Source organism: Aphanomyces astaci (genome assembly GCF_000520075.1).
Source record: "Aphanomyces astaci strain APO3 unplaced genomic scaffold supercont1.4, whole genome shotgun sequence".
NCBI lineage: Eukaryota > Oomycota > Saprolegniomycetes > Saprolegniales > Verrucalvaceae > Aphanomyces > Aphanomyces astaci.
This window is the reverse complement of record NW_009798267.1, coordinates 617,713-638,471: the sequence shown is the minus strand read 5'-3', so window position 1 is coordinate 638,471 and position 20,759 is coordinate 617,713. Positions and strand designations below refer to the sequence as shown.

Below are 20,759 nucleotides of genomic sequence, written 5' to 3'. Positions count from 1 at the left end.
ATAAGGAATCAGCAACTCCATCCGGATAAACTACATTTTCGCCATGGCTGCTGTTGTCGACACCAACTCTGGCCACCACAACCTCGAGCACCACCACAACCTCGAGCACCACCACGCCCGAGCCGCCCTTGACGACGGCAGACCCCGCGTCCCTGCCAACCGCTATATTGGCCGCAGACACGCCTGAGCGGGGGCAAGCGTTGACGCTAGCACCAAACATCACCTCCTGTGCTGTCGCTAATGTCCCTGTGCCGTCGATTGCTATCCCTCCACCAGATACCACCCCTGTAGAATCCTATGAAAACGACGTTGGCTGTCGGATATATGTGGGTCACTTGACGTCACAGGCCAACGAAACGGATCTCCAGGCCTTCTTCCGGCCTTTCGGCGTGATCCGACACATTTGGATCGCTCGCAAGCCACCAGGGTTTGCCTTTGTCACATACTCCAAGGCCGACGCCGCCCAACGAGCCATCAATGCGGTCACGGGCATGGAGAATCCGTGTATATTGGGCCAAAGCATCACGTGCCAGCTGTCCAGGGACGGTGCAGGAGCAACTACCGAGCGTCCATCGGCTTCATTGGCACCGCGGACGCGCGTGCGCAAGCGAAAGGGCGAAACGTTTCGACAAAAGAAAGAACGCAAGCTCAAGGCCATCGAAGCTAGTAGTAGCTCTGGTCACTCGAGCCATTATCATTAAGTTAAAAAAGCTCATCGAACAACCGACGGGCGGATATGCAATGGCAACATCGTGCTGGATTCGAGGAGCATATCCACAGAGTCTGCCACCAGCTCCCGCTCGTCGACAGTTGATGTCGCCAGCACGGGCAGGAACGTACTCGGTTCAGTTTGCCCCAATTCATCGCAGTCGTGCCACGTCATCGTTATTGGATTGCAATGAGATGTCAGCATGACACTTTTGGGGTGATGATGATGACGACTTGATGTCGCCTTGGCGTTTTCGTTGAGAACTGGATCATCCTTTGGCAAGCCACTGCTTCGAGTAGCTTTAATAGGGGGCGATGCTGGTTGTCGTTCCAGTAGCGCGACGATGGATGTGTTTATGGTGTTGGGTACTTGAGCTCGTACCGTTGAACTTGGAGGGGGCTCGAGCGGGGGGAGCAGTGCTGACGAATGATGCGGTTGGGTTCTGTGTTCTCGGTCGGGGGTTGGTGCCGCCGTGGATGTTATGGAAGGCAGTCGTGGCTTAGTGGAGTGGGCCAGTGCTATGGTGCCAGGAGGAACGAGTTTGCTTCTGCGGTCATTGTTGGTTCGTCGTGGTAACTTGGCGGAGCTTTCATTAGCGATTGCCGCCCCGCCGCTTGCTGTAACCAGGGCTGCGGGGGCGACGGGCAGTGGCTGGCCTTCCATGCGCTGGCGAATGAGCTGTAGCACTTGACTTTGATCTGCCAACTGGCGCTTCATCTCTTCGTTTTGCTCCAAGATGGCTTCATACGCTAGAGCCATGTTGTTGTGTAGCTTTCCAGGGGATGCGGTTGCGGCTGGCTCCTGATCATACTGTTTGCTGTCGTCCCTCGATCGTCGTGTGGCGGTTGCTAGCGGTGGCTTGCTCGATCGTCCGTTCGGAGGGGGTATTGTCGTGTGTTCGTGATCGCTCGTTCGCTTGGACTTTGCCTCTCGTTTCAGTCGACTTGTCCCACCCATGAGTGGTTTTTGCCGTCCACGTATTACTTGTTTGTCCGATTTCGACTTGGCTTTGTCATTATTCCGCACTGTGTTAGCTTTCTTGCTGTTCTGGACAGGTAACTCAGTTGGACAAGATTTGGCGACTGGAGAGGCGACATGGTCGTCTTCATTGACTTCGGGGGCATCCTCCATCTCAACGGCTTCGCAAGGTTCAGCAACTTCGCCGATAGAATCATCCTCATGGAGGGGCTGTGGGGGTGGTGATATTTCTATGGACGGTAGCTCGGTGGATTGAACGACCGCAGGAGCGAGAAGGACGGCGGGCGGAGGTGGTTGGTGGCTGACATGGCCGGCTTGGTCGTTGTCAATTTCTGCTTCTAACTTCCGGATCCACTCTTCCCTTGACAGCTTGGCCGTCCGGCGCCCGTCCGTCGGGTGGTTGTCCCCTGTGTTGATGGTACTAGGTGCAATCTACTCTCCACTGTGTGAACGTATGTATACTCTGGTAGTTCACGTATTATTGCCTGTTGTGGTTGTTTGCTTTGGATTTGCGACTGAATCGACTCGAGCCATTCGTTGTGGGGCACTTGGTGTACTCGTCGCCGGCCAGGGCGTTGGTTGGTGCTTGGTTCTGTAGATGTTGCAGCGCAAGTTGCTGCAGTCGCTTGCGAGTCGCCGGAGCCACTCGCAGCTGGCGCGTCCACGTGAGGTGGCCGTCGCCCCTTGCGCTCGTTTATTTCGGCCTCGTCCCGCATCTACTACCCGAACGCTTCACATGCCCTAGATCCTGCGATATCCATCTCATAATCTGATACAGTGTATGTACTTGTTTGAACCGGATCTGCTCCTCCAAGGCCTTCGTGTACTCTTCCTGCGACACATGCTGAGTTACTCGTCGACGTCCAGTTGGCGCCACTGGTGTCGGCGGCAACGCGTCATCTGCTCGATCGTCGGTTCGTTTATCGGGATGGTGGTTGGTTCGAGACTTGACCGCCAGTTTCTATGGCCAGACTCTGTATGGGCGACGACTGAATGACTCGCGCGCTCACCTGTCGTGCTTCGTCGTCTAACGCCTTTTTGTATTCCTCCTGACTCAGCTGGACGGCTTGCCGCCGCCCTCGCGACGGCGCGGCCATAGACCGAAATGCGGTTCAAGTTGAAACGACTACTAGTACATCAACCGTTACACCAGTCCTTCCAAACCAAGACATCACCACTCATCACGCTAAGATCAGCGTATCTCCACAGCCAGCTTACAATCAAACACTTCGAAGCATATATGTATGTATTTTGTATCCCTTCGCCTCTGGCAAACAACCATCGCGGCCGACTCTTTCGTCTGAGTGCTATCTAGGGAAGGCGTGATGTCGCATGTTTCCGTGGTCCTGATTACGGAGTTGCATGCATGCATCTGCATAGAGGTATGCCGCTGTTTCGCGATGAAGGCAGCCAAGTCCTGAGGCCGTTGAATGCCATGCTACCCGCCATGTCACCCTTCAGCGAGAGTGCGGGAAGGTCCTCGGGCGATCCTACCATTCGACTTGCAACTGGGTGTGACGCTGGCCACTTCTTCAAAGGCAACGTGAAATGTCGCGTATACATCATTCTCAATTCAGTCATTGAAACTCAAACGTGAGGTGAACGTTTACACTTCGCCACGACGCTTCGCGGTCGTTAGCGGCGGCAACGAGTGCATGGAACGACGTTGAAGGTAGCTTTATTGCATGGCATCGAGATGCAGAATAAGATGAATGGAATGGAGTTCTACAGTACTAATAGCCGATTGGAATGCAGTCTATTCGATTCATTTGAGTTTCAGTTTCATTCCACATCCACACAGTGGAACGATCGCACGAGGACAAATACTTGCCTGCCTGGATCGAAGGACGAGCAGTGTAGTGCCGCTGACAGTCACTCACGAGATCTGACAAAGATGCAGACCGCTAGTCCGTCCTCGATGGCCTTCCGCCGGGCACTGAACTCGTGGGCGTCGGAGGAGCTTGATCCGAACGTGGATGACCAGCCGTACTTTGACAGCTTTAACGGGAACGATCCGATTCGACAGGGTGGCGTGCGCAACATTTACGCGCGCGAGAACATCGGCCTCCTCTTCAACTACATCTGCACAGGATGGGCCGAAGCGATTCTCCCCGCGACCATCTATCCGTTCATGACCAACTACCTCAACATGGACGGGTATCAGACCCAGGCCGCGATCGTGCTCATCACGTTCCCGTACATCCTCAAGACGTTCTTCGCCATTCTGTCCGACTGTTTGCCGATCATGGGGCGGCGGCGCATCCCGTACCTCATAATCGGCTGGTCCATCTGCCTCTGCTTCCTCGTCAGCTGTGTGTTTGTACCCCAGACCGACGCGTACTGGAAGCACGGCGACTTGAACACCTTCCGCGACAACGAGTCCCTCCGCACGGTCGTCATGGTCGTCCTCTCAAGTCGTCCTAATTGCTTCTCCATCTCGTAGGTGCTCAACCCGAACGCACCCAATGGCGGCTTTGGCTACGTGCTCATGATGATGGGTGCGACGGCCGGTTTCTGCATGGCCGACTCGGCGGGGGACGCCGTGATGGTCGAGTTCGCGCAGCGCGAGCCGGAAAACATCCGCGGGACCACGCAGACCATCATCACCCTCGCCAAGTTTGTCAGCGGCGGCGTCGCGGCCGCCATCATCGCCGTGTGCTTCAACGGCGTCGAGTACGGCGGCACGTTCAGCTGGACCTTGAGCTTCAACCAAGTGATGCTCGTCGCAGCGGTGGCTCCAGTACGCACAATCCTGTCGCTCTCCAGTGGTTGAGTTTTGGTGTCGTAGGTCGTTGGCATCGCCACGTCCTACTTCATTCCGGACCCGCCCATCAACTCGGACGACGACGACGTCCAGACCTTCCGCGAAACCTTCTCCGATTTATGGAATGCCGCCAAGAAGCGCGCCGTGTGGCAGCTCATGGCGTTCAATTTCCTCAACGCGTTCTTCTTTGATGCGGTCGCGGCGCCGTCCGACGTGATCAAGCGCACATGGGCCCAAGTCCCCCCTATTGTTGACGGTACGGACGACCTCTTGCTTATATAAATATATTATATATATATATATATATACTGGTTCGTGTTCCTATATATATATATATAAATACTTGTTCGTGTTCCTACATATATATATATATATTTCTTCCTGGATATCGTAGAGATGGATGGTTTGTTCGATGTCGTGCTTTTAAATACAGAAACTATAAGTAGATTGTTGTACTCGTTTCTCTGCATATATATATATAATTACATATATATGCTCTTTTTAGAATGATACAATTCAACATGTATCTATATAATCTATATATCCTCGTACGTTTTGTCAATACATATATATATATATATATATATATATACGTGGTGATGTGACATGTGTGTCGTTGTAGGCGTGTTCAATAATATTTTTGCCGTGTTCTTGTTTGCGCTGGCGATGCACCTCACGCGCAGCCACTTTTTGCACTCGGACTGGCGGCTCGTGATCTTTGTGACGACGGTCGTGACCGTGGCCATCCAGTGGACGGTGGACTTCGTCATGGTATTCGACGTTGTGCGGTCCCCAGAGTTCTACGTCGGCGTGCCCCTCACGTACCAAGTGCCCGTGGCCATCCGCAACGTAGTCGTCACGTTCGCGACCGTCGAAATCGCCGACGAGCGCTTCGAAGCATCCACGTATGCGTTGATTTCCACCATGAACTTGGCCGCAGGTACATATATATTTGTTTTTGATGGGGTTCCATATCGTTTGTAGATTCAATAGGATGGGGATCATCACTCTCACAATGCTTTATATATATTTGTATTGTGCTGTCGAGTGAAATTTCATTGTGTTGTGGTTTCTCGTTGGAATTTAAATCGATTTGATTGGTTACCTCGGATGAGCTCAAAATTATTAGCCAATCAAAACCCATTTCTCAATGCAATTCAACCAATCAAATCGATTGTGGATCGGTTTGGTCGGCGCATTTCGATTGCACCCTCTCCCCAAATATTTGTACTATCAAATCGACAATATTTCATTTGTCTTTTTTTGTACTACAAGGGTGTTTATGATTGATTTTATATTTTTTCAGAAGCTCCACCGAATAATATTAATATTCTTGATGTAGGTCCAATCTCAACATCGCTGTTCAAACAGATCGACGCGAGCTTCCTCGCGTACAAGGAGGACATTGCCAAGGACACGCCCGAGGTGCGGTGGGAGGTGGCGTACTGCCTCATAATCTGCTACTGCGCGCGGTTGTTTTCAAATGTGACGCTGGTCCTCCTTCCGCGGCAGAAAAAGGAGGCGCAGGAGCTCAAGCTCAAGGGCAATACGCACTCGCAGCTGGCGCTCGTCACGTTCCTCGTGGGGGTGTTCGCGCTGCTGTGGGGCGTCGTCACCAACGTCATGTCCATCTACCCCGGCACGTCCTGCCTCCCCATCGCAGGCGGCCCCGGCTGCTGCTCGGACGGCACGCCCGCCATCCACCGCGGCAGTACCACCGCTTGTTAGAGACACACACCATATTATGTAAGAAGAAATTGCCGCAATATTTATATATATTATAGATCAATAGTTTTCACTGGAAATATTACATCATCGATCAGAACCACGATACAGTACTGCTGTATGATCGTGGCCACCAATCCTCTGTGAGAATGCAACCGACTTGTATCGATGCATGCATCCACGAGTGTTGTGGCCTGCCTGGCATGTACTACTACTACTACTACTACTACTTGTGATAGTGTCAGCTCCCCATGATATGTAGATAGGCGTAACTAGTAATACTAGTAGTAGTTAGTAGTGTTTTCGAATCCAAGGCAGTTAGTTGTAGAATACTATGTAACTTGTAGTATATTTTGGGGTGGAGATGCTCGCCGCTTCACAGCACAAATTTATATATATATATATTGTCGATTTTCTTCAAATTTCCCAATTTTGCATGGTTCGTTCAATTGAGCACAAATAGAGCCGAGACATCTGATTGGCCATTATCCACTTCGCCCTTTCCAGTAGAAACTCGAAAATGGATTGTAGCCAATCAGCGACAAGTAATTTCGGATTGACCAATGGGAGAGATTGGTGCTCGATTCGCAATTCATACCGAATCTCCAATATTATTGGTCAAAACAACGAACGCAGTATATATATATATATATATATATATTCCTGTGTTGAGGCGATTCCAACTCTTGTGATATATTAATCGTAATGATATACATCATGGTGTATTATTCCATCGTAATTAGCATCCAATACTTGTCTTGTCACCATGGTACAGTGTCACAGATGGTTCAAAACAGTGTTAGCCTCTTCGTCGGCCAGCCGACTGAATTGCCTGCAGCTTATCCGGATTCACTTCATCCCACTCGATGCCAATCACTCTGGCAATGAAGCCCTTGTCCGCCTTGGGCGCGGCGTTGGCGCGTCCTTTGAGCACGTTGAAGCATGTCTTGCAGCAGCGCTTGTCGTCCAGCACGCCCGCGCCCTTGTGGATGCGCCCGGGAAACCCCTGCGGAAACTGCACAAACGGGATGAACAGCGACGCGTCGTCGGCGCAGCACAGCCGGCCGCACAGCGTGCAGTTGTACTTGCGCCGACCAAACCCAAACTTTTTCAGGCACAGCATGCACTCGGTGCGCTCCTTCTCCGAGATGTACGTGGGCGGAAAGTAGATGTGCGACACGAGGTACTTGAGCGACGGCCGGTTGACCTTTTCAAACACAGTCTTCCCGTCCGAGTCTTCTACTTCTAGCTTGGCACCGGCGCGCACGAGGGCCCCGGCCACCTTGAGCAGTCTACAACCCTTGTATATTAGTATTATTATTTATATATTGTCGATTCGAATGAATTCCGAGTCGCGGGGTAGAAAAATAGAATATTGAGCAGTATATAACTATGCCCACTCGGCAGAGAATCGATGATTGACCAATCAAAACATACTTCCAAAACACTATTATCAAGGAGACATATGTCAAACACAATTAGTGTGTGAAGGACACAAGAGTGTGCAGGGAGTACTACTACTAGTAGTAAGTACCCTATCGAGTCCTACTACTAGTCCTACTAGTTTTAGTATGCAGAGACGTACTTGAGGTTGATGGCCGTGTGAATCAGCGTCGTGGCGTCGTGGACGTCGTTCGGGTTTGCTCCAAACTTGAGCAGCATGTTGACGATAATGATGTCATCCTTCTTGTTGGTCATGACGGCAATGATCAGAGGCGTGAGGCCGCGCGAGTTGCGCGAGGTGACGGGCGCGCCGGCCTGCAGCAGCAAGTGCACGACGTGGGGGGTCTTGGTGGCGGCGAAGTGCAGCGCCGTGTTGCCCTTGTCGTCCTCGATCTTGAGCAGCTCCTCCGTGGGCGCCACATGGGTGAACTGGTCCAGCATCATCTGGATCAGACTCACGTTGCCCGACTTGACGGCAAGATGGAACGCCGTTTGGCCGTGGTTGGGCTCGCGGCGGATCAGACACTCGGGGCCGTTCTTGTCCTAAGTGAATATATATACAAGATGAGTCGAAGGGCACGCATGACAAGAACAAGACGGTAGCCAAACAAGGGAGTGTTCCATCATTTGTTTTCACATGTCAGACACAACCGTATACAGCTGCTATTCATCCCCGAAACCCCGGCTATAGATTCTGTACGACACAAACATATTTGTCCACCTAATTTAGTATATAGCTATTGTCTCATATAGTACAAAACTGCACAATCGAATGTCTCTGTACACTCGATTAAAGTACCGCCTGAGCCAATCAAATCACGCCCTGTCAAGTTTCGGCCAATCCAAACGTTTGACCCCACCGCATTGGGCAAAACCACATACATACTCATCGTTGTATAGTATAGTTTGTACAAGCTTAAATGAGATCAAGTGGATGATTCGAATGCTATATTTGAGCAAATCAAGGACCGACCGACCAATCAAAACCCACCACACAAATCCAGTCGCCAATCAAATCATTCGCTCTTCAACACCTCGTATGTGGCTTACTTTTGCTACTAGTGTGCAAACTAAAAAGTCAAAGGTAATATTGACTGAACGGGCAATTATATATATATATATATATACAGAATAGCATGATATTCTTCGACGATTGATGATAAAAGACTTCGTACCTGGCGCACAAACATGAGTACGCCGCGCAGATCGCCCTTGGCTGCGGCTTCGTGCACTGTGCTCATGGGCTGCGACGGCTCACTCGCGTGGATCTTTTGCACGCGATGGCTCGTCGAGTCGTGCATGCCTGGCATGTACACATTCAACGGCGGCGGCGGTGGGATGTCGTCTGGTTGCCGATGCGGCGGCGGCGTGGGTTTGGGGACGGGGATGGCCGTGACGGGGGGCGGCGCCACGGCGGGGGTGACAAGGGGGACATACTTGCCGTCGTCGCTGTCGTCGTCGCTGTCGTCGTCGTTGTATTCTTCCTTGGTTTCGTCGTCCAGCCCCGACAACTCGTGCAACATATCCTCGTCGTCGTCGTCGTCGTCGTCTTCCTCTTCTTCAACTAGCATCACCTTGTGCTCGTTGAACGACCCGTCATGCGGATGGTTGCAGTCGTCGTCGTCGTGGTCGTCGTCCAATAGGGCAATATCGTCTTCGTGCATGGAATCCATGATGGCTATCTCGGACGAGGTGCTGATGCCGCGCTGTTGTCGGGTCTCGATCGGCGGGTCGTCGTCGGGAGAAGTTGCCGCCTTGTACGCGGACACGTCTTCCACCGCGATGGCCGTGGTGTTGGACGTGTTGGACGCGGCAGATCCGCGGATATCCACCACCGACGACGCGATCGACAGCTTGTTAAAACTGATTTCTTTGATCGGGGTTGCCTGTGGTGGTTGAGACGGGGGAGGCGGTTGCATGGCGGGCTTGGGTTTCTTTAGGATCGGTGTGGGCACGGTGACGGGGAGCGGGACCGGCGCTTGCGGAGGGGGGCCGGCAACAACCTGAGGCTTTGGCACGGGCGGGGGTGGAGGTTGTTGATGCTGAGGTTTGGCGGCGGTCGCGGCGGGCGGTGGAAGGTGGCCCGTGGACGGACGCGACGCAATGCCTTTCTTCTTCATCGTCGACCCGCGCTCCTGCATCGACAGACGGGAGTCCCTGGGTTTTCCTGCATTCGTTGGGCTTGTCACGCCTTGGTTCATCATCGTCGGCGGGGTAAACGACTGGCGCTGAGGTTTGTACGCCGACATGCGCGGCGGCTGTTGCTGCACCGACGAAGGCCGGCTGCCCTGTAAAAGGGACTCGCGCGTTTTCGCCTCGAAGTTCCGCGTGACGTTTTCAGGGCGAGTGAGGCGCAACGTGGCGGGCAAGTCGCATTCCTGCAAATATTTCACCACGTCTTCCAGCGTCAGGTTGAACGTGTTCAGCTCGTTTACAGCAAGAAGCACGTCGCCAGGAACGACGTTCTTGATGCCATGAGGAAACCCTTTGCCTGTGATGCGACTCACGCTCACCCCGGCGCCACCCGGGTTTGTCGTCAGCGCCACACCGAGATCGCCACCTTCCCAGATCAACTGGTACTCTGTCGGGTCGTCTTCCACGTAGCCTGTGACACTGCTGAAGCTTGAGTCGTTCACAAGGTCCGCATACTCTGCCGCTTGCTCGTCGATCCACGTTTGTCCGGTAGCCATCGTCGTCAGGATGTGCACGGTGGGCACAAATCGAAAATGGTCGTTTGGTGATTTTTTTTGCCGTCGAAAAATCCCTCGGAGGGTGTAACACGTGGGACAAACTCAAAAAAGAGGGCAAAAAAAACATTTTTTGGGCTATTCTTGATATTATCCGGATTCCTCGAGTGAGACTCACCTTTCTGTCGGACAAGTGTAACACGTATCCGGATGTTACAAAGATCGCAAACTAAAACGTAATGCGGTCAAGGGTGACGGTCGCGGTGGTGTTGGCGCTGACGTGGCAGCCTACCATAGCATCTCCGACCGCGGCGGAGTTTATAGCGCAAGGAGTGGCGTATCAGTTGGACACGCACGACCTCATCCAGGCCAAACACATGTACCAAGCAGCCTTGTCAGTGAGTCCCGACAATGTCGAGGCGCTGCACCTGTTAGGGTCGGTTGCATACCACGAAGGGCACTTTCACGAAGCACAAGAGTACCTTGAGCAAGCGATATCCGTGTCTTCTTCCTTGGACAAGTCGGCCATGACCCATTGCAACCTCGCTGAAACTCTGCGAAAGCTGCACCGACCGGCGGACGGACTTCATCACGGCGACATGTGTTTCAACGCCACTGGCGGGTCCGAGTTCAGTCTGTTGGTCCTTGCGTGGCTATACAAAGACCTTGACGAGCCAAGCAAAGCAGTTGACGTGCTGCGGCGGCTCGTAGCCATGAACGACCAGCACCTTGAAGCCTGGGACACGCTCGGTACGACCAGACCTCCGACATGATATTCCAACCTAACAACCATCATTTCCGCACTCATACTGTACGTACTACTGTAGGAACAATCTACTTGGACAATGACGATCTTGCCGCTGCAAACGATGTATTTACACACATGATTGCCCTCGACGCCTCGGATTTCCGAGTAAGTTGTCAGTACGAGCAGCAGAGTGCTGCTAAACAGTATCGCAGGGGTATGCAGGTCGAGGCCAAGTGCTGCATTTACAAGGACATTTGGACGCCGCCCAAGCCGACTATGACGTCGCTCTACGAATCAACGGCCAGCACGACCCAACGTTACAAAACGTTGGCATCTTGTACCAAGTACGTACGCCCATCCGTCTCCACCTTGTTTGAGCGAACGTTTCACTACAACTTTCGCAGCAACTGGGCCATTTAGACCGCGCTGTGGCCATTTACCAGCAGTTGCTCGTTCGCCAGCCAAACAACGTGGCGTTGCTCAACAACTTGGGCGCGGCGTTGCTGTACACAGGACGGCCGGACGACGCGCGGCCGTACTTGGAGCAGTCGGTGCGGGAGAATCCATCGAATCCGCAGAGTTTTGTGAATTTGAAAACTTACTATGCCGACTCGGGTACGTTTGGTGGTGTGAGAGACTGCCACGTCATAATACCACGTTTTGTATAGGGGACTTGGACATGGCACGCCAGATGCTGCAGCGTGCGTATGACGTGTCGCACGCCGACGTCCTTCGGTACGTTGGTGCTGGATCATGATGCGTTGTCCTTGCATTGTACAGTAATTTTAGCCATAGATTCTGACCGAGTTGCCGTAGAATCGACATGGCCACCTTGTTGCCCCAAGTATTCACGTCCCAAGCTCATCTCGACACCACCAGACGCAACATGCACGCAGCCATCGACGCCCTTCTTCTTCTCGCGTCGTCGTTGCATGTAGAAAACCCCGAAGCGGTACTGTTATATACGGGTGGATACAATCCTACCGACGACATTTGATATGTGTGATATATTGTGGATTCGATACGAATTTCCAGATCGAATCTCGCCGCCAAATCGAATCATCACAAATCGACGCTATTGGCTACTCCATTTTTGAGTGGATGATTTGATTGGCTCTTGCAGATATATTCAACCAATCACAACTCCAGCGTGATTCAATATTGATTAGACAAACCAGGCGAATTTTGTGAATTTTGGAAGTTTATAGCGAATTCACAATATATATTCTATAGTTTGAAATTCGGCCGCCATTCTACTTGGTGTACCAGGGCTACAACGACCTACACTTGCAGGTAGTAAAACACAATTATTTCATGAATACTTGATATATTCCTCCATAACTGTACGCTATCTAGACCAAGCTCGCAACGTTGCACAGCCACTCGTGTCCAGCGCTGCACTTTACCGCGCCACACATTGCACTTGGCGTGGGCACGTTGTTCGAGTTCGACAAGACGTTTCGCCGCCTTCGCATCGGGTTTATGTCCAAGTTCTTTGTGCCCAACCACGCACACGGCATGCTTCTGCGCGGGGTACTAGCGCATCTGAACCGCCAGCTGTTTCATGTGACGCTGGTGGTCGTGCCGGACCCGCAGCAGCAGGTGGATGCCGGCATGGCTGCCGCCGCCGACGCCGTCAAGGTGCTGAGCATGCATCTCGCGCACAGCCAGCAGGTCCGTCCACCTCCATATTGTCTCGTCTGTGTGTGCTGTAAACACAATAGTGTCGATTCAAAGCAGCAGCATCTCCACATATCGTTTCTTGCGTATCTGCAGAGCCCAATATATATATATATATATATATATATATAGAGAGAGAGAAAGATTGAAGTGATATTTTTAATAGGAAATCGCGGCGCTGGAGTTGGATGTGTTGGTGTTTGCCGATCTCATGAGCGAGCCCATGACGTACTTTGCCGCGTTTGGCCGACTCGCGCATGTCCAAGCGGCATTTTGGGGTAACCCTACCACGTCCGGTGTGTATTATATATATTCTTTCCATGTTTTATGCTTCAACTACATAAATAAATAAATAAATATAAATATATATATATATATATATATTATCGTACATAGGCATTCCAAACGTGGATTATTTCATTTCGGCCGACGCCATGGAATCCAGTCCCGACCCAGCCGTCGAATCGCATTACTCGGAGCAAGTCGTGCTCTTGTCTGGTGTCGGCATTTGGTAATTCTATCCATCGTTCCTGTAAATATATATATATATATATATACAGGTTGTCGAGCTTTAAATCTATAAACGATGTTGCCACCATAAGATCATCTATAGTATTCTGACGCTCGACCATACATAGGTACGACAAGCCGACGGTGCCCGCACAACTAGGCCATCGACGGTGAGTCCCGTCGCGTTCCTTCGACAGCATGCGAGCTCCATGTATTATTGGGTTTATGGCCATGACGAGCTCATTACGGAATGGATGGCTGGTAGAGATCACCACTTGGAAGATGAGTGGACCATCTATATGTGTCCCCAGAGCGTGTACAAGCTCGTGCCGCAATTCGATCGCGTGCTATTTGAGATATTACGGCAAGACCCACAAGGCCACGTCGTGCTACTGGAGGCTCGGTACCCGTACGTGAATAGTATGATTTAGTTGGTGTTAGTTGGTGTTTATACTAACATGACGACGTAGTCAGTGGACGAGACAGCTCCGGACGAGGTTGCAGCAGACGATCAACTCGACGGAGATGTGGAATCGCGTGCACTTTCGTCCTCGGGTTGGCGGTAGCGACGCGTTCTTGAAGCTCCTGTCGGTCGCGGACGTCGTGTTGCATCCGTTTCCATTTGGGGGGTCGAAAACGTCCGCGGTAGGAGGAAGCATGCATGCGTAGAAGCAGCGCATGTTGATGTGTCGTATCGTAGGATGCCTTGTTGCTGGGGTTGCCGCTTGTGGCGATGAAGACGCCGCTCCTGCGAAGTCGCATGGCGTATTCGTTCTACTTGCACATGGACATGCTGGACTGTGTGGCGTCCACGGAGGACGAGTACATCGCGATTGCGCTACGACTGGGCACAGACGCGGTGTATCGCAGCGACGTACGTGCGTGTGTGTCGTTCACTTCCCCCTGCCCACGTCCAAACCCACAGCCATTGCACAAACGTAGACTGCCAGACGCATTCGAGAAAGGCAGCATCTACTGTGGGAAAACGACGAGGTGGTTGCCGAGTGGGAGCGCTTCCTGTACAATGCCGTGCGTAGCGTGGCCACATCTTAAGGCCGATAGATACATATCCCACCTACATGTACCCAATCTTCGTCTAACCATCTCGCGTTCACCTCGAGGGTGCATTGCAACACCCGTTTTTGTCACGAAAGTGGTTGTATCGAATGTCCAAGGCAATATTCATTTCTACAGGGGCTTAGAATCGAATGTGAAAGGTTTTATAAAGGAATAAAGGTTATTTTTGTGGTCGCTGTGGCCTGGCCTCAGTAGACTCGCTATTGACTAATTGCAGGAACATGTTGTCTCGTGCCGTGCGCCGCTCCATCCACACCACCGCCCTCCGCGCGGCCGCCGAGAATGCCCCGTCCAGCGCTGTCGCCACCAAGGTCACGCTGAACTTGAGCACCCCACACCAAGCGTTCTACAAGGGCGTGCAAGTCGACCTTGTCCAAGTGCCTGGTTTGGTCGGTGAGTACGGTGTCACTGCCGGCCACACCCCCATCATCTCGCAATTGAAGCCCGGTGTCATTGCCGTGCACGAAGAGCGTGACAAGGTTGTGAAGAAGTTCTTCACCGCCGGTGGATTCGCCTTCACCCATGCCGACTCGACCACGGACATCGCCGCCGTGGAATTGATCAAGGTCGAAGACATCGACGCGTCCGCCGCTGAGGCCGGTGTCCAAAAGTACAAGCAAGCGTTGGAACAAGCCGCCGACGGCACCCCCGAAAAGGTCGAAGCTCAAATTGCTTACGAAACCCACCTCGCCTTGGTCGCCGCCTTGGCCTCGGCTTAGAGATGATGTACTGTACATGCTAACTAGCATTGAACGTGCGTGGTGAATTTCACTCATGTGCCAACTACGCATACTCCTTCGTGCATTATATCGACTTGTTTCAGGGCCAACAACGTGTGACCTCGACAGAGAAGCGAGCTAACCATCGATCCAGCTAGGGTGTAGACACAACGGCGACTCGATGAGGAACATTTCAAACCTACAGATTACTGCAACCTTTTAGATGAGGAAGCAAGGGTGCTATGTACATATGCATGCCACAATGCGAAAACTTCTCTTTGGTTACTCTCGTAGTGTCCATGATCGATCGATCACCATCACCCATAGTTACTTCACTGTTAACATTACGGTCAACTACTACTACCAACGACCCAGGCTAAGCTCAAGTACAACTCGCCTACGTACCTTCTTAGAGCCACCCGTTGGCGTATCGACTCTCGACGCAGTGGACAAACGACTCGAACGCGTCGTTTTCATGGCCACGACTGGTAAAGAGGCAGTCTTGGGCCAGCTGCACCATGCCAGGACGGAACCCCGTGACTTCATTGTACGTCGAGTACGCTTGGAGCACGCGGACGACTCGGCCTTTGGCTTTGGTCGACAGGCCCGACGCGCGCACATGCTTTTCAATCACAGAGTACCACGGGCAGTCGTGGCACGGACACAAATAGTCGGCCACAATGAACTGGGACCGCGCAGCAAACACGAACGGAATGTCGTCCTGGGACTTCAGAGTTGTTGTGGTAGCACTGACGGATCGGCGGGATGAACATGCAAACGTCGACGGTGGTGGCACGGCGTCTGGATCGTCCTCATCATCACTTGGGTCAATGTCGGTGGCGTACTCGGACGAACATGCGGTGCTGCACATGTCGTCGTCGTCAGTCGGGGATTCAGCTATGGAGCCTTCAATCTTCCACGTGTGTGCAGGCCAGTCGGCCAGCGAGGGTCGTGGTGTCTGGAGGCCATCCAGGAACAGGTCTGGCTGCGGCTCTGTCGTGAAAACCAGGTCGCTGTCTTGTTTACCAGCTTCTTCTGTTCCCTGGGGGGGTTGAGTTGCATTCGACATTGGTGGTGATATCATTGGTGAGATCTTGGATGGATGGGTCGTGTTTGCATAAAACATCACGTTGAACTGGTCACACACTTCGTCATACGCGTCGTGAGGTGATGCCGTTGCGTCTTGAGTGGGACGACAGGGTGACACGATGGTTCGGAGCACTTTGAGCGGCGACCGTCGTCGGCGCTGACGCATGGCAGACCGGGTTTCGTCTACTCCGTCAATAACATCGCGTTTACTTCGGAGATGCAAGGACACCAAGTTAGCGTCCCATTTCAAGTCGTCCTGGGCGTCGTTGAAGCTCTTGTCGCTAGTGTCGTTGTCTTCGTGGGGTTGGGGAAGGGTGGACACATAGCTCTCGACTGCCACGAGCTCGTCGGTGTACATGTCGAGGCTATCATCGCGCACGCACACGGCTTTCAGCGCAGAGTTTCCCATGAAGCTTAATGTGCAGCTGGAAGCGAATTCAGATATGACGCACGACGCACATGGTGTCGTTTGGACGAGAAAACCAAGACCAACACCCTACCAAAAAAAGATCGCTCACTTGCATAAATCGAGTCGCGTGATTGGCAGATGATTTGCTCGATTTTCATAAATGGCGCGATGATATTGGACAACGACCTGGTATCCGGAACAAGATCCGGATAGATTTGAAGTTCTGGCAGTGTACCACAACCCTCCGTATCGACTACAGTAAGCCAAGGTCGACGGAAGCGTGGAGCCCTTAGATGCCCAAGCATCTAAAATAAGCAGAGGTATATGCACACTTCAAGTCATTTCGTCCCATGAAATTGGTACTTTACAGCAGTGTGCAAAACACCCCCACCCCAAAATGACTTTACGATTGATTGGGTCGAGGCAATGACGAGGCAACCCCAGCCCCAGCCCCACTCACAACAAACCGAATCATTCCCGTGATTTCTTATTTAAGTTAGCGGGTGGTGTGGTTGATGGCAGTCATGCAACGCAGGAGGAGGAGCTGCACCACACCAATGACCACCCAGAGCAGGACCATGTTGCGCCCAATCATGTCGGGTGAAAACGTGTGGTTAAAGAACCCCTCGACAAAGTCGCGAATGGCCACGTTTGTCTTTGTCAAAACGTCGACGACGGGGGCAGTTTGGTCGTGGTATTGGGCCATGACGATCCCTTCCAGCATGTAGTGCACCGGGCTGATCCAGTACACCCACCGCCACACCACCGCCAGTGTCTCGACGTCGATCATGAACCCCGAAAAAATGAACGACAAGGACGCGAGGCCGCCGCCCAAGAGCTCGGCCATCTGGGGCGTCGGCAGCCAAAACACGAGCAGCTGGCCAATGTACGACCACAGCAGCACACTGCTGGTCATGAACGCCCAGAACCACAACCACGCCCTGGTGTAGTGACCGTCGAGGCCACACAGCCAGTAAAATGAGTGGACGAAGACAGACGACAGCACGACGCTGTAGCCGAGTTCGACCACCGCCAGCGACAAGGAGTGGGCTGCGGGGGCGTACATGTTAGACTGACTTTCGCGGTAAAACACATTGCGGCTTTGCGACACGAACGGAAGGGACGTGGTCATCATAGAAATGCACAAAAACGATGTGGCCACAAAGATGAACGTGAGCTGACTCAGCACGTCCATGCTGGTGGTTAGCTCCATCCCGTGAAAGACCGAGCCAAAGATCAGCGGCACCACGACCAATGGCAGTCATGCAACGCAGGAGGAGGAGCTGCACCACACCAATGACCACCCAGAGCAGGACCATGTTGCGCCCAATCATGTCGGGTGAAAACGTGTGGTTAAAGAACCCCTCGACAAAGTCGCGAATGGCCACGTTTGTCTTTGTCAAAACGTCGACGACGGGGGCAGTTTGGTCGTGGTATTGGGCCATGACGATCCCTTCCAGCATGTAGTGCACCGGGCTGATCCAGTACACCCACCGCCACACCACCGCCAGTGTCTCGACGTCGATCATGAACCCCGAAAAAATGAACGACAAGGACGCGAGGCCGCCGCCCAAGAGCTCGGCCATCTGGGGCGTCGGCAGCCAAAACACGAGCAGCTGGCCAATGTACGACCACAGCAGCACACTGCTGGTCATGAACGCCCAGAACCACAACCACGCCCTGGTGTAGTGACCGTCGAGGCCACACAGCCAGTAAAATGAGTGGACGAAGACAGACGACAGCACGACGCTGTAGCCGAGTTCGACCACCGCCAGCGACAAGGAGTGGGCTGCGGGGGCGTACATGTTAGACTGACTTTCGCGGTAAAACACATTGCGGCTTTGCGACACGAACGGAAGGGACGTGGTCATCATAGAAATGCACAAAAACGATGTGGCCACAAAGATGAACGTGAGCTGACTCAGCACGTCCATGCTGGTGGTTAGCTCCATCCCGTGAAAGACCGAGCCAAAGATCAGCGGCACCACGACCATCAGCACCAACCGAGACGTGTTGTACGACGGACTTCGCCAATACGTGGCGCTTTGACGTTGCAGCAACGTAACGAATTGCGTCCCAATGGAATGCGCATTCTTTCTCAAAGGTACAAGCTCTTGGCCTTGCTCCACCAATTGCTGGTTACGACCGGCAAGGTCGCTCTGACGAGTGCTGGTCACGAGTATGTCGCTGTGGTCGGCCACGTGTTGGTGTATTCGTTGCTGACCTTGCAATTGGCGGCGCTTTCTGTTGGGTGCGGTCTCGCGGCGCTACTGTTTGTGTTTTCTGGGTTCATGATCGACGGCCACAGATTGTCCGAGGGATGGCAGTGGATGTGCTGGGTCAGTCCCCTGCATTACATGCTGGAGATCATTCATCTTCATGACACAGTTCCACCACCAACACACCGCTGTGTCCAAACGCTGGACGTGTCGAATGTTCGCGTCAACGACTTTGTTGTTGCATTACAGTATTGGACCAAGCGTTCTCGTTCGAGATTAAGTGGCGCATCGTGGAGTTGTTGTGGATGCTCATTCTGGTGCTGCTGCACATACTGCATGGCCAAAGTTAACCACACCACTCGTTAAGGAGGACAAGGACTACTCGACTATTGAATTGATATCTCGACCTGCAAAAGCAACATGCAACATGGGGGCGTTGTAGTCAGTTGACCATGCAAATACTACTGTATAGTATCGCCAAGGCACCACAAGTGTACATGGCCCCTGTATACATACACCGCACCGATGGCAGCCTGCACCACTTACACTGTCTTGCTTCACCTTGAAACAAAATTGTGTGGTGTCGCCCCAAGCAACGTTCTACTACTGTACCGGTACAGTTGTACACTGTAGTATACGGTATAACTGTAAGTACACCGCGATCAGCATGCTTTTTCCAACTGACTGGGTCGAACACGCCAAGTATACGTATACTACGTAGTACTTCGAATAATTCCCTCATTAAAACAGTACCACTGTTATTTTGACCCGAAATACTGTTTCAATGAGGGAATTATTACATCCGGATACACCTTTTCGCCAGTAGTCCTGTAACCTGGGACTCCGTCCTACCCCCCCGGTGAGTGCGTACGATGCTAAATCCTCGGGGTTAACTGCATCGCTAATCGTTAGCTATCGCTAACCACTGAGATGCACTTAACCCCTAGTAAGAGGTGAGGTGGTCTGAGCATACAAAGCTCCATATAAACACTCATTGAAACAGTATTTCGGGTCAAAACAACAGTGGTACTGTTTTAATGAGGGAATTGTACTACTGTAGTACTTGCGTAGTGACATACCATGTGATATTTCCAAACAGTTACACAAGGAGGCGACACATTTGGTGTCCCTTGCGAAGAATGCAGGCCACCCAAATCTCTGTGGTACTTTTTCATGGATTCGTAAACCTAATTACGGTAACATTTTCTGGGTACAGTACTCGAACCTCCCTTGCATCGCTCTCCCACTCTTTGCTCATGTCACCCATTTTGAGCCCCAAGTGGTTCATATCCAATTCATATCTCCATCAAACATGACCACAGGGCCGTGCTTCACACCGCGGCACGACAGTACCTACGACGAGGTCACCACACCACGCAGTAGCGACCGTACATTTGGATTCCAGCAGCTACCGCAACCACGTCACACATCCAAGTCATCGATCAAGTGTGAGATCCGAATGAAACATGTCGACTACGTTGTGCCAGTTCTCCACTCACATTCACACATTGAAACACTGACCTCAGCCTTCCAGCTCCCTTGGTTTAATTCCAAAAAGCAAAACGTCAAGTACATCCTCAAGAACGTGAACGCGATCTTCAAGCCAGGCACCATGACCCTGGTCCTAGGTCCGCCAGGGTGCGGCAAGACCACCCTGCTCAAGCACTTGGCTGGTATTTTGCACGTCAAGGGTAACGAACAAGTCAGCGGATCCGTCACGTACAACGGATGCAAGCCCAGCCAGATCGACCTGAGCTCTCTAGCTGCGTACGTCCAGCAAAGCGACAACCACTACCCCACGCTCACGGTCAAGGAAACGTTCGAGTTCTCCCACAAGTGCCTCGTGGGGACAGTGGACCCGAACGACCCGCTCGCGGTGAACGAGCAGCACATGGTGGACATCCTCATCTCGGTGTTTGGGCTGTCCGAGTGCGCCGACACGATCATCGGGGACGACATGATCCGAGGGGTGAGTGGAGGCCAGAAGCGCCGCGTGACCGTG

General features: G+C 52.4%; 9 protein-coding genes across 17 annotated transcripts in view; 5 read left to right on the top strand and 4 right to left on the bottom strand.

Annotated features, from left to right (window-relative positions):
• Positions 1 to 72: 72 nt before the first annotated feature.
• H257_02357 lies at positions 73 to 2,809 on the bottom strand. Of its 2 annotated transcripts, XM_009825951.1 has the most exons (4): positions 2,698 to 2,809; positions 2,475 to 2,648; positions 2,173 to 2,403; positions 73 to 2,119 (listed from the first exon to the last, which is right to left on the bottom strand). In XM_009825951.1, the coding sequence occupies exons 1-4, from the start codon at positions 2,782 to 2,784 to the stop codon at positions 713 to 715; spliced, it is 1,899 nt and encodes a 632-aa protein (XP_009824253.1). In that variant the 5' UTR covers positions 2,785 to 2,809; the 3' UTR covers positions 73 to 712. The 2 variants fall into 2 exon arrangements, with proteins under 2 accessions (XP_009824253.1, XP_009824254.1); XM_009825952.1 differs by having other exon boundaries at positions 2,173 to 2,648.
• Positions 298 to 701, top strand: H257_02358 (hypothetical protein; the record flags this gene model as incomplete). The annotated part of the gene is made up of 2 exons (XM_009825953.1): positions 298 to 315; positions 348 to 701. 2 exons carry the CDS (start codon positions 298 to 300, stop codon positions 699 to 701), a joined length of 372 nt encoding a protein of 123 aa, XP_009824255.1.
• A 653-nt stretch (positions 2,810 to 3,462) lies between the features above and the next one.
• Positions 3,463 to 6,257, top strand: H257_02356 (hypothetical protein). Its single transcript, XM_009825950.1, has 5 exons — positions 3,463 to 4,079; positions 4,131 to 4,427; positions 4,476 to 4,707; positions 5,074 to 5,391; positions 5,794 to 6,257. Exons 1-5 carry the CDS (start codon positions 3,582 to 3,584, stop codon positions 6,177 to 6,179), a joined length of 1,731 nt encoding a protein of 576 aa, XP_009824252.1. The 5' UTR covers positions 3,463 to 3,581; the 3' UTR covers positions 6,180 to 6,257.
• A 596-nt stretch (positions 6,258 to 6,853) lies between these two features.
• Positions 6,854 to 10,335, bottom strand: H257_02355 (hypothetical protein). Its single transcript, XM_009825949.1, has 3 exons — positions 8,795 to 10,335; positions 7,762 to 8,162; positions 6,854 to 7,468 (listed from the first exon to the last, which is right to left on the bottom strand). The coding sequence occupies exons 1-3, from the start codon at positions 10,307 to 10,309 to the stop codon at positions 6,976 to 6,978; spliced, it is 2,409 nt and encodes an 802-aa protein (XP_009824251.1). The 5' UTR covers positions 10,310 to 10,335; the 3' UTR covers positions 6,854 to 6,975.
• A 210-nt stretch (positions 10,336 to 10,545) lies between these two features.
• H257_02354 (hypothetical protein) lies at positions 10,546 to 14,376 on the top strand (the record flags this gene model as incomplete). 8 transcript variants are annotated; one of them, XM_009825941.1, is made up of 15 exons in its annotated part: positions 10,546 to 11,056; positions 11,134 to 11,219; positions 11,267 to 11,398; positions 11,459 to 11,669; positions 11,723 to 11,789; positions 11,871 to 12,006; positions 12,288 to 12,347; positions 12,411 to 12,728; positions 12,901 to 13,030; positions 13,131 to 13,245; positions 13,373 to 13,414; positions 13,510 to 13,653; positions 13,715 to 13,889; positions 13,945 to 14,118; positions 14,187 to 14,375. In XM_009825941.1, 15 exons carry the CDS (start codon positions 10,546 to 10,548, stop codon positions 14,295 to 14,297), a joined length of 2,412 nt encoding a protein of 803 aa, XP_009824243.1. In that variant the 3' UTR covers positions 14,298 to 14,375. The 8 variants fall into 8 exon arrangements, with proteins under 8 accessions (XP_009824243.1, XP_009824244.1, XP_009824248.1 ...); XM_009825942.1 differs by having other exon boundaries at positions 13,510 to 13,889; positions 14,187 to 14,376; XM_009825946.1 differs by having other exon boundaries at positions 13,715 to 14,118.
• Positions 14,377 to 14,471: 95 nt separating this feature from the next.
• Positions 14,472 to 15,148, top strand: H257_02353 (hypothetical protein). Its single transcript, XM_009825940.1, has one exon. It carries the CDS (start codon positions 14,543 to 14,545, stop codon positions 15,038 to 15,040), a length of 498 nt encoding a protein of 165 aa, XP_009824242.1. The 5' UTR covers positions 14,472 to 14,542; the 3' UTR covers positions 15,041 to 15,148.
• A 150-nt stretch (positions 15,149 to 15,298) lies between these two features.
• H257_02352 (hypothetical protein) lies at positions 15,299 to 16,561 on the bottom strand. The gene has a single exon (XM_009825939.1). The coding sequence runs from the start codon at positions 16,536 to 16,538 to the stop codon at positions 15,450 to 15,452; it is 1,089 nt and encodes a 362-aa protein (XP_009824241.1). The 5' UTR covers positions 16,539 to 16,561; the 3' UTR covers positions 15,299 to 15,449.
• A 473-nt stretch (positions 16,562 to 17,034) lies between these two features.
• H257_02351 (hypothetical protein) lies at positions 17,035 to 19,046 on the bottom strand (the record flags this gene model as incomplete). The annotated part of the gene is made up of 4 exons (XM_009825938.1): positions 17,035 to 17,745; positions 17,828 to 18,697; positions 18,763 to 18,886; positions 19,015 to 19,046. The coding sequence occupies 4 exons, from the start codon at positions 19,044 to 19,046 to the stop codon at positions 17,035 to 17,037; spliced, it is 1,737 nt and encodes a 578-aa protein (XP_009824240.1).
• Positions 19,047 to 20,216: 1,170 nt separating this feature from the next.
• The window catches only part of H257_02350 (hypothetical protein), a gene marked incomplete at its 5' end in the record, with an annotated part of 8,150 nt that continues 7,607 nt past the window's right edge, over positions 20,217 to 20,759 (top strand). The window contains one exon of the mRNA XM_009825937.1: positions 20,217 to 20,726. Coding sequence (XP_009824239.1) covers positions 20,217 to 20,726 — 510 coding nt within the window. The remainder of the gene's footprint in view (positions 20,727 to 20,759) is intronic.